The sequence below is a fragment of the Rhinoraja longicauda genome, chromosome 8, assembly GCF_053455715.1.
Source record: "Rhinoraja longicauda isolate Sanriku21f chromosome 8, sRhiLon1.1, whole genome shotgun sequence".
Taxonomy (NCBI): domain Eukaryota; kingdom Metazoa; phylum Chordata; class Chondrichthyes; order Rajiformes; family Arhynchobatidae; genus Rhinoraja; species Rhinoraja longicauda.
This window is the reverse complement of record NC_135960.1, coordinates 49,545,167-49,559,412: the sequence shown is the minus strand read 5'-3', so window position 1 is coordinate 49,559,412 and position 14,246 is coordinate 49,545,167. Positions and strand designations below refer to the sequence as shown.

Below are 14,246 nucleotides of genomic sequence, written 5' to 3'. Positions count from 1 at the left end.
ATGGCTGCATCAGGCGGAGCGTAGAGCCAAGGCACGTGGGCACCAAGTGTCACTACCTGCTGAGGTTCCACCTGTCCCTGGTGTTGCGAAGGATGGGCCTGGCGCAGATGCCACACAATGTGCCAATCAGCTGGACATTACCGCACCATCTGACATTCGTGGAAAGGTTCTTCCGGTCCAACACCTTTGACCACAAGTCCATCGGGCCGTGGTCAGCACGGAATGTCCTGAAGGCACTGCAGGGAAATGACTCCATGGATCCTGTGGCATGGTTCCTAGAGCAGACTGCCCAGCTTGTCTGGCGAAATGTCTCATCGCCAGAACTCACCAACAAGCACCAAGACCTGGCTTGGCTGGCGGTGAGGGGAGCCGTCCCAGTCAGATCCTTCCTGCATCGCCGGAACCTCACTACCAGCGCACCTGCCCTCAGGATGACTGCTACGGAGAGGAGACGGTGGCCCACCTCTTCGCAGAGTGTGGATTTGCAAAGAGAGTCTGGAGAGGTTTGCAAGGATCCATGTCATGATTTATTCTGAACAGCTCCGTCGCAGAGGACTTTGATTTACGGACTGTTCCCAGGGACGCATTCAGAAAATGACATCAAGTGCTGCTGGAAGGTCATCAACTCGGAGAAAGACGCTCTTTGGTCTGCCTGAGCTTTGTTGACCTCCCAGCAGAGTGAGATGTCCGTCGGGGAATGTTGCCGACTGGCCCGCTGCAGACTGCAGGAGTACGTGCTGAGGGACGCACTGAAGCTTGGTGCAGCCAACGCCAAGGCCCTGTGGGGGAGAACCACAGTCTAGGGTCCTTCCACTGCCGAACATGGGGGGCAGGGTGTGGTGGAGACGCCCCTCAAAATAATGGAAGGGATCCCATGCCAGTGGGCCACATGAGTGGCAAGGGTGGGAGGTAATTTTGTGTAATTGGTGTATTGAATATATGTATTGAATGTAAGTATAGCCTCCGAGAATGTTGGATGGAGTTTTGTAAAGAACCTGTTTTGTATATATTTATTTCTTTATTTCTCGAATAAAGTATGTTTTGAAATTTTAAAAAAACCAATTGGGTGGTGCAGCAATGGCTGCCACGCCAACAGTCTGTCTGTCCCTTCCTTCTCTGTTGTTTTATAGTATGTGTTAAATTAATGTTTTAGTGTTCTTCAGCTTGTTTTATGTGGGGTGGGGGAGGTTGGGGGAAACTTTTTTTTAATCTCTTACCTCGACGGCGATGCGATTTTTTTCCTTATCGTATCTCCGTCCGTACTGCGGCCTAACATCGAGGAGTTGGCGGCCTCTGCTGGAGATCGACCATGAGCTCCAACCGCGGGAGCATGCGGACATCACGGAGCTGGCTACCCTTTGCCAGGAATCGACCTCGGAAACTCCAACTATGGGAGTCTGCGGACTTAACGTCGTGGTGCTCGTGGTCCCTGGTTAGAGACCGATTTCGGGAGCTGCAAGCCGCAGGAGCTTCGACCGCCCCAACGCGGGAGCTTCAATCGCCCCGACACGGGGGCTTCGACCGCCGGCTGCGGGAGCTTCGATCGCCCTGACTACGGATGGTTCGACTGCCCCGACCGCGGGAGAAAATGAGGGAAGAAGATTAGACCTTATTGCCTTCCATCGCAGTGAGAAATGTGTGGAATCCGCTGTGGTGGATGTTTATGTTAACTTTTATATAGTTGAGTGGCTTTTTGCTTTTTTTTAGGTGTATGGTAATACAAATATCACTGTACCTTAATTGGTACACTTGACAATAAAAGACCTTTGAAACCTTTGAAACCTTTGATAATTCAGATTAGCACAGAAAAAATTCCAATTACTTAAGAGAATAACTCACCACCACCTTGCTGAGCAATTAGAGAAGGGCAATAAATACTGTTCTGACCTTGTTACCAACATCCAGCTGCCACATAAGATTTTTTTTAAAGTGCATTGTCCGCACAAAATAAACAAATTCCTATAACCAAATAAATTTAATTTCAAATCTAATATAATTTCAGAAAGTATAGATCTGTGGTGGAAGAATAATATATTGATTAGTTTTTAAAAAACTTTAAATAAAGTCCTACCTTTAAATCCAAGTGCGCAACCCTACAGTTGTGTAGATATTGGAGGGCCTCTAATGTGTCCCGGATGTAAAAAGCAACCTTCTCCTCCAAATGCTCCTCTTGATTTACCAGAAATTCAAGCAAGCGACCATTATCCAAGCTTTGAGCACAAGGACAGAAATATTTAGCAATGTGCTATGAATATGTTGTGTACACATTTCTTGAGTACGCCTGGCTGTTAGATATGCCATTATAATGCAATGTTAATGCCCAAATTCTGCTCAAATTATAATTAGATTTCTACATTGGTGACTTTAAAGGAGGCGGGGGTGACTGCTTCACCATTCTGAAGAAGAGTCCCAACCCGAAACATCGTCTGCCCATTTCCTTCCACAGATGCTACCTTACCCGCTGAGTGCCTCCAGCACTTTGTGTTTTGCAGATATTTTCTTCCAAAAGGAAAGCAGAAACTAAATCCTGCTGAGACTCCATGGATAATTGTAGATGTTTGGCAACAGTTAAAGGAAAGGGGCAATTTGCTTTGCTATCCATTGGAAGACGGATAGCAGAAGAGTCTGTGATGCAGGGAACATGAATGGTTGAGGAAAGAAGTGAAAGAAAAAGAGATGAAGTGAAAGACAAAGAGGAAATATAAAATTACTGGAAAAAATAAAATAATAAAATATATTACCAGATACTTCAATCAAAAAATGCGATGGGTACAGGAACTTCAATGGATGGATTAATCAAAAGAAATGTAAATTAAGATCCAGGCCGAACAGGTGCAGCTATGCACAACCATTGCTTTTGTGTCACAAAACATTTATTTAAATATTATTTAAAATGTTCCAGCTTTATGGTGACTCAGCTAATTCAAAGAGGGAGTGTGACTCATATAAACCAGGAAAGTCGCAGTTTAAATTCCCGGGCTATTCTCAGTCTTCTGATTCTGCCAATGCTCTGGAAGTGAGATTAGATTTCAATCATCCAGAGAGTCTTTGGGTTAAAAGAAAGACACAAAGTGCTGAAGTGACTCAGTGGGTCAGACAGCATCTCCAGTGAACATGGTTTAGAAAAAGACACAAAGTGCTGGAGTAACTTAGCAAGTCACACAGCATCTCCAGAGAACATGGGTTTACAGAAAAAGTCACAAAGTGCTGGAGTAAACCTTCAAAGGGTCCTGGCCCAAAACATAACCTATTCTTGTTCTCAAGAGATACTGCCCAACCCTCTGAGTTACTCCAGCACTTTGTATCTTTTTATGTAAACCTGCTTCTGCAGCTCCTTGTTTCCAGTTTGGGTTATTTAAGTTTAGGTTTAGATTTATTATCAGCAAGGTACAATTAAAAGCTTTCTTTTGCATGGTTTCAAACAGATCAGATCAACCACACATAAATACAATTAGTTCAAACTCGAGTACAATATGGATTATACAGTTATGGAGGAGAAAAAGTAAATAAAAATGGCTGGAGATGCTTTGCCAAATGCCAGCTTGGTGGGTGCATATGGAACTTCAACCAACACAGTTACTTACAGTCTGATGACATAAGATAACACATTGAGGTCCAAGCTTAAATGTGAATGACCAGAGTTAAACTAAACTAAACCAAACTTACACAGTAACACCGGCAACGGTTCCCAGTAATCATTTCTCTAGAAGAGTTACACGGGAAGGGAGAAAATTAATGAGGAATTGAGAGCAGTTTCGACTTTAGTGGAATCCTCTATCCATGAAAACTGGGCTAAAACCAAAAATGTTAATCAGCTCCATAGTATTAATGCAAATAGTATTTTGCCTACCAAATGCCGATGGTTTGGATATAAACACAGGTACTTACAGTTCAAGAACTAAGATATAGCCCGTGGAAAACTCATATGTATCACATATTGCAGGGAATTGTGGATGCTGCAGGTTTAGTAAGATCGCTGCTTCGTGAGCCACTTGATCTTTCTTTTTCAATTTCTTGCTGATGAATTTAACAGCTACTTCCCTCTTGGTAGATTTTTGTATACATTTCTTCACCACAGAGAAACGACCCCTGCAAAACAGAAGAGGATTTCAAATCACGAGTAGATAGATTCAGCTACATGTATGAAATCTCAATCCTTTACATTTTGTATCGTGCAAATACTGGAAAACAGCCCGTAAATAGGATCTGTAACTACAAGTTGGTTTTAGTTTTAGTTTAGAGATACAGTTTGGAAACAAGCCCTTTGGCCCATTGAGTGCACGTCGAAAACTGATCACCCATTTACAATAGTTCTATTCTATGATGCCACAGTGGCGAAGCGGGAGAGTTGCTGCCATACAGCGCCAGAGACCCGGGTTTGATCCTGACTGTGGGTGCTGCCAGTATGGAGTTTGTACATTCTCCTTGTGACTGCGTGGGTTTTCTCCGGGTGCTCTGGCTTCCTCCCACATTCCAAATGCAGGGTAGTCGCTGGTCGGCATGAACTCGGTGGGCCAAACAGTGCCGGATTAACATAGTAGCAAAAGTAGCATATGCTATGGGCCCCGCATTTTCGAAGGCCCCGCACTAAATTGGCATCCCCAGTGGGATCCCCAGTGGCATCCCCAGTGGGATGCTGATTTAGTGTGGGGCCCGTAGCATATGCTACTTTTGCTACTATGTTAATCCGGCCCTGTTTGGCCCACCGTGTTGCGCCCGCCGCTCCCCAACCGCCGCGGTTTGAATGTGTTGGCGGGGCGGGGCAGACCAATGGGCCAACTGCCCAACCGCCAAGCCCAAGACACAGACACAGAGGGACAGAGACTGGCACCGGCACTGGGGGGGCGGGGGGGGGGGGGGGGGGAAGGGTAAGGGTCAGTGTTGCTGGGGGTGTGTAGGGTTGAGGGTCAGTGTTGCGGGTGGGGGGGGTAAGGGTCAGTGTTGCTGGGGGTGTGTAGGGTTGAGGGTCAGTGTGCAGGTGGGGGGGTAAGGGTCAGTGTTGCTGGGGGTGTGTAGGGTTGTGGGTCAGTGTTGCAGGGGGGGGTAAGGATCAGTGTTGCTGGGGTGTGTGGGTCAGTGTTGCTGGGTGTGTGTGTGAGGGGGTGAGGGTCAGTGTTACCGTGTGTGTGTGTGGGGTTGCAGGGGGGTTGAGGGTCAGTGTTGCCACGTGAGGGACTGTAGGTCTGTCGCCGGGTTGCCGGGTGGGATGGGGTGGGTCACGTGATTGCTGGCTGGGTGAGGTCACGTGGGACTCGGGGCGGTGACGTCACCTTGTCCCGTATTTGGGAGTGAGGAAGTTGGCAACCCTAGCTACAGGCCCCGCACTAGCTTATTCCGGCCCTGGGGCCAAAGGGCCCGTTTCCACATTGTACCTTTAAAGTCTGAAGTTGAGGAAACATAAAATGGAAGTTGTAACGGCTGTGTGACCAACAGGGTATTGTTTACTCAGTCATGTTTAGTTTAGTTTAGTTTAGAGATACAGCGCGGAAACAGGCCCTTTTGCCCACCGAGTCTGCACCGATCAGCGATCCCTGCGCATTAACACTATCCTACACACACTAGGGTCAATTTACATTTATACCAAGACAATTAACCTACAAATTTTTACGTCTTTGGAGTGTGGGAGGAAACTGAAGATCTCGGAAAAACTGAAGCGGTCATGGGGAGAACGTACAAACTCCATACAGACAGCACCTGCAGTCAGGATTGAACCCAGGTTTCCAGCGCTGCGTTCGCTGTGAGGCAACAACTCTACCGCTGTGCCACCGTGCCGCCCTGTTCTTCCCAGCTTGCATGCATGCTTGCACATATACACATGCTTTCCATGGATACAGGCAAATTAGTTCAACAGAAAGCCTTTGTTTTGAATGATATGCCACTTCTTTGTTTAATAAAAAGCACTGGCTGCTTGCCCAGGGAGGAAACAGTACTGTTAATATGAATCATGTATAGACTTTTTTTTACTGGATAGTACGCAACAAAAAAGCTTTTCACTGTACCTTGGTACACGTGACAATAAATTAAACTATTGTACTGGATAAATCATGAGGCTTCAGGTGGAACGCATTTTGCGTTTTTCCTTGGTAAAACAGCATCTGCAGTTCCTTGTGCCTCGGTCTCTCTGAAATCGGATTACTGATGTCCATGTCCTGGGGAACCATTATTGCAGATACTCAATTCCTTTACACAATAACAAATTATTGATCTCTGTTTTGAAATTTGAATATCTTGTCTTAGTTCTAGATTTTCAGTTTTCTTTGTCTGGATTCTCTGGATTTCACCTCTATATGGCCTAACTAACACTAAATTTCTATCCATTTCCGTCACATAAGCCTTTGCTTCATACAGGAATGGGCTGCTTTTTTCTTAGGAGTTTCTAACAGAATTAAATATGTTACAGTCATCAGACCTTTCCACCTCTGTTGTGCTGGAAAAGAGGCCATTAGCAAAGGTGCGGGACTTTGAACAGGGGCAGGGGACAGGGAGATTGGATGGTAGGAGAAACGGACGTGCACCGGCTTTGGGGAATGGGAAGGGGGCAGGAGGGAGAGGGGTGAAGAAAAGGGGTGCTATTACCTAAAAATGGAGAATTCAATGTTCATATTGTTGGGTTTTAAGCTACCCAAGTGGAATTGTGTGGCAAACCCAATTAACATTCTAGTCAAAGGTCCCCCAAGGTTGATGAAGATGGTCGATTCAGCAATCTTAGTAAATCTTAGCAATTCAGTAAATGCCTTTGAAAATCAAGGGGAGGCTGGTTAGACTTCCTTTTTGGAGGTGGTCATTGCTTGGCACCTGTGTTACTTGTGTTACTTGCCACTGATCAACCCATGCCTGGATTTTGCATAGGTCTTGCTTCATACAGGAATGGGCTGTTTTTTGTTCTGAGGAGTTGCTATTGGAATTGAACATGGTGCAATATTCAGTGAACATTCCCACTTCTAATATGGTGGAAAGGTGGCTATTAGAGAAGCAGCTGAAGATTGCAGGACTTTGAATGCTGTCAGGAGAATTCTTTTAGTGAAGTCGCAGTGCTGACATGATTCACTTTCAAATTCAATCGAAGCCATCTGCTTTTGTGTGAGATGCGACTCCAGCTGCAAACAAACTGGACAAGCCAACACTTACAGAAACATAAACAAAAACAGCAGCATTCAGTGAACTAAAAAACACAGAAAATAGGTGCAGGTGCAGGAGTAGGCCATTCGGCCCTTTGAGCCTATTCAATATGATCATGGCTGATCATCCAAAATCAGTACCCTGTTCCCGCTTTCTCCCCGTATCCCTTGATTCCGTTAGCCCTAAGAGCTGTATCTCACTCTTTCTTGAAAACATCCAGTGAATAGGCCTCCACTGCCTTCTGTGGCAGAGAATTCCATAGATTCACAACTCTCTGAGTGAAAAAGTTTTTCCTCATCTCAATCTTAAATGGCCTACCCCTTATTCTTATACAGTGACCCTTGGTTCTGGATTCCCCCAACATGGGGAACATTTTTCCTGCATCTAGCCTGTCTAATCCCTTAAGAATTGTAAATGTTTCTATAAGATCCCCTCTCATCCTTTTAAATTCCAGTGAATATAAACCCAGTCGATCTTTCTTTCATGGGATCCAGGTGTAATATTACTTCCAGATGTCTAAAAAATATCTTTCTTATGTGGATTTACAGTACCTTCCAATTTCAAATAGTTCTGTGTAAGCAGATTCAAAATTATCCTTCCATGGAATTCTTGAGTCATCACTAGTAGGTTCTGGATGGGGATGAAATGCGGTTAGAATGAATTTTAGTGCCAATTCAATTGCTTTAATAACTCAAACAACAGTGACACCAAAAACAATCGCACAAACTGTTATAAAGGTCCATTAACTGATCCGGCCTGGAATAAGGAACTCTAACTACATGAATTCACAGTGGAACTATCAATTTCTCACCAAGGATGATTAGAAATCAGGCTAGAATTTTTGTAAGTGGAAAAATAGTTCGAACCCTGCTTCTTTCAAGTTTAGTAAAGTTAATTAGTTGATTACATCTGACTGCAACAAGATGGAGAATGGATTCATTTTAAATTCCATTGTGTTAACGAGAATGAAAGAGTAACAATAATCCTCAATTAATATTATCTTTTTTTTTGAGTATTTTAGTTGTGCTCTCACATTAGAAACCCAAGAAACAAAAGCTGGAGTCAGACTTTTAAGTCTTTAATCTCGTGCCTACTCTGCCATTCAATAAATTCATGGCTGATCTTTTATCAGTTTTAATATCACTTTCCTCCAGTAACCCCAATTCCCTCAATTCCTTTAATATCTAAAAGCCTATTAATCGCAGTCTTAAGTGTGTTTGGCAACTGAACCTACAAGGCTCTCTTAGGTAGGGAATTCCAAAGATTCACTGCATCCTCCTCACACTGCCACCAGCCTTTGTATCTTTAGCAAACTTTAAAATGTTACACTTAATTCCTTTGTTCAAATCATTGATGTCAGGTGTGAACTCACTGCCCTCTGTACATCAGTCACGGTATAACAGATCACTTGAAAACACAACATTTGCCAGACCATCTGCATTGATGTGCTACATAATATAAAGATAATTTCTAAAAAAATATTTTTCAGACTTTCCCAACAAAATATTCGGTATATTATTATTATTTAAAAAAAATATATATATTTTAGAAATAGGAAATAATGAACAGAAGTTACTAAAAATATGCATTCCACTCTAGATGTTGTAAATTTTAAATAAAAATAGGAAATGCTTGAAACATTCAGCAGGTCAGGCAAAAGCTGTGAAGAAGAAAATAAGGTTAATATTTCAAGTTGATGAAAAGATTACTGACTTGAAATGTTATCAGAAGAATATTAAATCTTTTCAGTTCTCAATTTACAGACACTCATCGACTTACGTAAGGGTTACGCCCCGTGGATCCTAACATAAGTCAGATGTTACTTAAGTTGGAGATGGAAGTGCGACTATGCATGCGTAAATTTACTATTCAATGCAGAGACCACGGGGGAGCTCCAGTGCGGAGACCAAGGGAGGAGCTCCGATGTGGAGACCACAGGGGGAGCTCCGGCGTGGAGACCAGGGGGGAGCTCCGACGTGGAGACCACACGGGGAGTTCCAATGCGGAGACCACCGGGGGGGGGGAGCTCCGATGCAGAAACCAGGTCAGAGCTCTGACATGGAGACCACAGGGAGTTCAGTGGTGGAGACCATAGCGGAGTATCCAGGAGACTGGCTTGCGGAAACTGCCACATGCATTGTGGTGCACTGGTACCAAGGCTACTGAGGTGCATAACTCAGAAACAAATATGGGGGTTTAAAGAATTGCTTACGTAAGTGCGAGTTTAACATAAGTCACCTCTTATGTAAGTCAGGGAGTGCCTGTATTTTCAGAATAATTCTCCTTATATATTTTGGTAAATAGAACTCAGGTGTACTTACCATTGTTGCAAGACAGGGTTACAAAATCAGACGGCTCACTTGGTGAGCTGATTCCCCAGGGGTTACTTGCACTGATGCGGAACTGGTACTGACAGCCTGGAATCAGGTCCTCAATCACAAGGTAGGTGTCCAAAGTGGATGTTACTGATTGCTGCCATGCCAGTGACCCTAAACATTGAAGAATTCCAATATGATTGTTGTTTCCATTTCAGTGCAAGTACATGGCTATATTGTTAATTAAAAAAGAATCACATGGTGTCTTTTAACATGCAGGTGCATTATTGTTTGACCAATTAAACTGAAGAATTGGAAGAAGCCACGACAAAGCATTGACAAGAAACTACTGGTTTTAACGTGTACATTACATAAACACCACATTATTAATGGTCAGGCAAGTTGTTTTTATTTTGATCATTAAGCCAAAGGCTATATATCTTTCAATGTGCACCAAGGAGATACATTAATTATCAACACATCTAATATTTCTAATTTGCTGTTGATACTATCCTCTCTTGAAAGTGTGCATTGAGAGAGAATGAGAACAACTTTCATATAAAATAACAAAAAATATATATCTAATTGCGATCTAAGTATTAGATTGACAACAAGCCTGGATTGCAGAAAAGGAAAATATGCTAAGTGCATGCAAAGGTGTGGAATGGTATTTAATCTGACCAGTAAATGTGTGCAACAACAACTAAATATACATATTGAAGAAATAAATTGTTAACATAGAATATAGAACAGTACAGCACAGAAACTGGCTCTTCAGCCCACAATGTTTGTGCCAAACATGTTGCCAAGTTCAACTGATCTCATCTCCCTGCGCAAGATCTATATCCTTCTATTTGCTGCACTACTATGTGCCTGCCTAAAAGCCTCTTACATGCCACTAGCTTATCTGCCTCTCCCACCACCCCTGGCAATACGTTCCAGGCTGCACTACTCTCTGCACATCTTCATGAGACTTTCCCTCTCTCACCTTATAGCTCTGCCCTCTAGTGTTGGACATTTGAACCCTGGGAAAAAAATTCTGACTGTCTCCCCTATCTGTGCGTCTCATAATTTAAAGTACGTTTGTAGAAGTCATACTGAAAGTGTGAGAAATACGCAAGGTTTAATTTTTAAAGTTATTACATGCATACATATTTTAGCCACTGGCTAAATGGTTCAAAACCAAGCTTTAGATTAGGAGCAGTTAAAATGTTTTGTGTGCTGACTTCAAATGACAAAACTGTTTAGCCTATCGAAGGTATTATCACAAAATGCTGGAGTAACTCAGCAGGTCAGGCAGCATCTCAGGAGAGAAGGAATGGGTGACGTTTCGGGTCGAGACCCTTCTTCAGACTGATGTCAGGGGGCGGGACAAAGGAAGGATATAGGTGGAGACAAGAAGATAGAGGGAGAACTGGGAAGGGGAGGGGAAGAGAGGGACAGAGGAACTATCTAAAGTTTAGCCAGTTTAAAGTTTAGTCTAAAGTAAACTGTTTAGCCTGTGCTGAATCGCCATACGATGGAAAAAGCAGTGACAAATGTGAAAAAGTTTTGATTAGTTGAAAGGTAGAGACTTTGGAACAAAGAGTCATGAAGCACAGGAATAGAACCTGCAGCCTGCAATGTCTGTGACGACTCTAAGGCCGAAATTAAACACACACAGCTGCCTCCACTTGCCCCATATCCTTCCATTCTTTGCAAGTTCATGCGACTGTCTAAAATGTCTCTTAAAGCCTTTCGAGTCTGTTTCTACCATTTCCCCAGGCTGGGAGTTTCATACACCCATCACTCTCTATAAATAAAATGCTTGGTCCACACTTCTTTAAAGTCCTTTAGTGTTTGACATTTCTACCCTTGGGGGGGGAAAGGCTCTCTCTAAACTATGTATGCTTCTCATAACATTATAAACCTATCAGATCTCCCCCCAGCCTTCATTTCCCAAGAGAAAACAAACCAAGTTTGTCCAATTTCTTCTCATAGCAAATACTACATAATCCTGGCAAAATCCTGGTGAACTTCTTACGCACCCTTTCCAAAGCCTCTGCATCCTTCCTGTAATGGGGTGACCAGAACTGAACACAATACTCCAAATGCGACTGCAATGTGACTTCCTTACTCTTGTACTCAATGACCCGTCTACTTGTACTCAGGGAGCTGAAGGTTTGGACTCCAAGAACCCTCTGTGCATCAATGCTCCTACAAGTCTTGGCAAAGATGTTCTTCTGAACTCCTTCCTAGGTTTATTGATTATAGCAGGACATCTTTAGTTCATTTTTAATAACGTGCTTCTCTAATTACTTGGAATATTACAGACAGCTTGTAAATTGAGTTAATCAGATCAGCTGTGTTTTTATTTTTTTGGGTTAAAAAAAATGACACTGAAATGCAGTATTATGGTGAAATCACATTCTGTCATGCCTTACCTTCTTCCCTGTATTCAACAGTGTAACTGGAAATGGTGCAGTTTCCTGTGCTTGCTGGAGGTAACCATCTCAGAATAACGGAGCTGTGGCTTCTCTCCTGGGCTATTGGCCGACCTGGAGCCGCTGGAACCCCTGAGAGAGGGGAGAATCTTATCAGCGCAGTGAAATAACGATTCAAAGTGATTAACTTCAACATCTGAAGAGTTGACAAAGGAAGTCAGGGCTTTTAATAAGAATTAGTTATTTGCAGTGGCCTCCTCCTCATAAGATCACAAGACATAGGAGCAGAATTAGGCCATTCAGCCCATCAAGTCAGTAGAGGGGAGCACAGTGGCACAGCGGTAGAGTTGCTGCCTTACAGTACCAGAGTCCCGGGTTCAATCCCAACTACGGATGCTGTCTGTACAGAGTTTGGACGTTTTCCCTTTGACCGTGTGGGTTTTGTCCGGGTGCTCCAGTTTCGTCCCACACTCCAAAGACGTACAGGTTTGTAGATCAATTGGCTGCTGTAAATTGTAAAAAAATTGTCTCTAGTGTGTAGGATAGTGTTAGTGTTTGTGGTCGTGTGTCGAAGGACCTGTTTCCATGCCTAAAGTCTAAAGTTTAAAGAGTCCACTTCACCATTCAATGATGGCTGATATAGTTTTCCCTCTCAATCCCATTCTCCTGCCTTCTCCCTGGAACCTTTGACACCCTTAAGGGCCTGTCCCACTTTAGGCCATTTTAAGGCGACTGTCAAAGTCGTAGCAGATCGCTGACTTTTCTTTTACCCGACGACAATGACCACAACAATGCCGAGTCAGGTCGAGATTACAGCGTCTTCGGAAACATCGCGAAATTCCCATGCTGTCAATGCTTCTCCGGCGTCCTAATGTTCGCTGAAATCACTGACAAGCCAGTAAGTCCTTGAGAGTTTTGAACTATAACATCTTGTATGGGCTACTTAAAAATCAAGCATCACTGTAACAAGGCATAAACTGGATTTACTTCCAGTTTACTGCACAACTTGGCCTGTTTCCTCTCTGAACAGGCTGGGAATCAACATCACACATTAGGGAAAAGTAAAGTTTATAGTACTCTTAAAGTAATACATTTGACATTACATCCTCCCGTACAGGACATACTCCAAAGACGTACAGGTTTGTAGGTTAATTGGCTACAGCACAGAAACAAGGCCTTTGGCCCACCGAGTCCATGCCGACCTGCGATCACCCTGCACATTAGCACTACCCTACACACTAGGGACAATTTACAATTTTACCGAAGCCAATTAACCAACAAACCTGTACTTGTTTGGAATGTGAGAGGAAACCGGAACACCTAGAGAAAACCCACATGGCCACAGGGAGAATGTACAAACTCCATACAGGCAGCACCCGTAGTCAGGATTGAACCCGGGTCTCTGGATCTGGCAACTCTATCACTGTGCCACCGTGCCGACCCCACCGTGCCGACCCACTCTTGACATTGTCCACAATCCAAACTCGTTACTTAACTGCCAATTGTCCAATATATCTGAGCAATTCTCTTTCTTTAATTTTCGACATACAGACAAACAGCATGATGCAAAGATATTTAAATGTTTTAAACAGAGTAAATTACAGTATATGATTGGAAAAGATTTTGTCACCCTGCACTTTGATTGTTGCAGAAGATGATGCCGATCCTATTTCATTCACTGCCAGACAGCTGTATATCCCACTATCTTGAGGCATGATATTACAGATTTTAATCATAACCTCCCCAGAATCACTGTAGAAATAAAAACACAAATGCATTATTTTAATGAAAGGAAAGATAAATAATTTAGCCAAGCAATTCAGTAAACCCTGTGATAGTATTTCCATTGTAAAAATAAATGGGGTTTTGATATGAAATAAATGATGCACAAACTCATTTATTTTATCCACACATCCTTTCCAAATTACCCTTTTATGACTTAACATGACTTACTTGAATAAACTATCAAGTTTCCGAGAAATCAAATTACATCAAATTTATTGTTTCTCAACGGGTGAGGTATCAAAATCTGGAATAAACATCATCAATCCATATCTTTTCAACCTGATTAGTAGAACAGAGGCTTGGGGGAGGGGGGGGGGGGGGGGGGGGGGCAGATCGGGAGGGGGATAAAGTATGTTTACCTGGAGTGTGCAAGCAAATCCAATGTTCAACACCAAAATCAAAACAGATATTAATTGGGAAGGCAGGTAGTTTAATTGTGCACTCACACAATGCTCTAAAATTACAACTTGGACTATTTTAATCCCAAAGCTCTTATAATCCACTCGCCTGTTCTGGCTATAAGGTTAATGGGAGGTAATGGAAAATCACGCGGTGTAAGTGATGAATGCTGGCGGCTGGGACATACGGTGCCTGACCTTGTCAC

The 14,246-nt window shown here is 43.2% G+C and overlaps 1 protein-coding gene across 4 annotated transcripts in view; it reads right to left on the bottom strand.

Annotated features, from left to right (window-relative positions):
- Window positions 1-14,246, bottom strand: part of LOC144595941 (kalirin-like) — a 159,111-nt gene that overhangs the window by 2,815 nt on the left and 142,050 nt on the right. For all 4 annotated transcript variants that reach the window (XM_078403893.1, XM_078403894.1, XM_078403895.1 and 1 more), the window contains 6 exons: window positions 13,488-13,609; window positions 11,858-11,989; window positions 9,441-9,608; window positions 7,671-7,749; window positions 3,889-4,089; window positions 2,072-2,210 (listed from right to left, as the gene is read on the bottom strand). In XM_078403893.1, coding sequence (XP_078260019.1) covers window positions 2,072-2,210; window positions 3,889-4,089; window positions 7,671-7,749; window positions 9,441-9,608; window positions 11,858-11,989; window positions 13,488-13,609 — 841 coding nt within the window. The remainder of the gene's footprint in view (window positions 1-2,071; window positions 2,211-3,888; window positions 4,090-7,670; window positions 7,750-9,440; window positions 9,609-11,857; window positions 11,990-13,487; window positions 13,610-14,246) is intronic.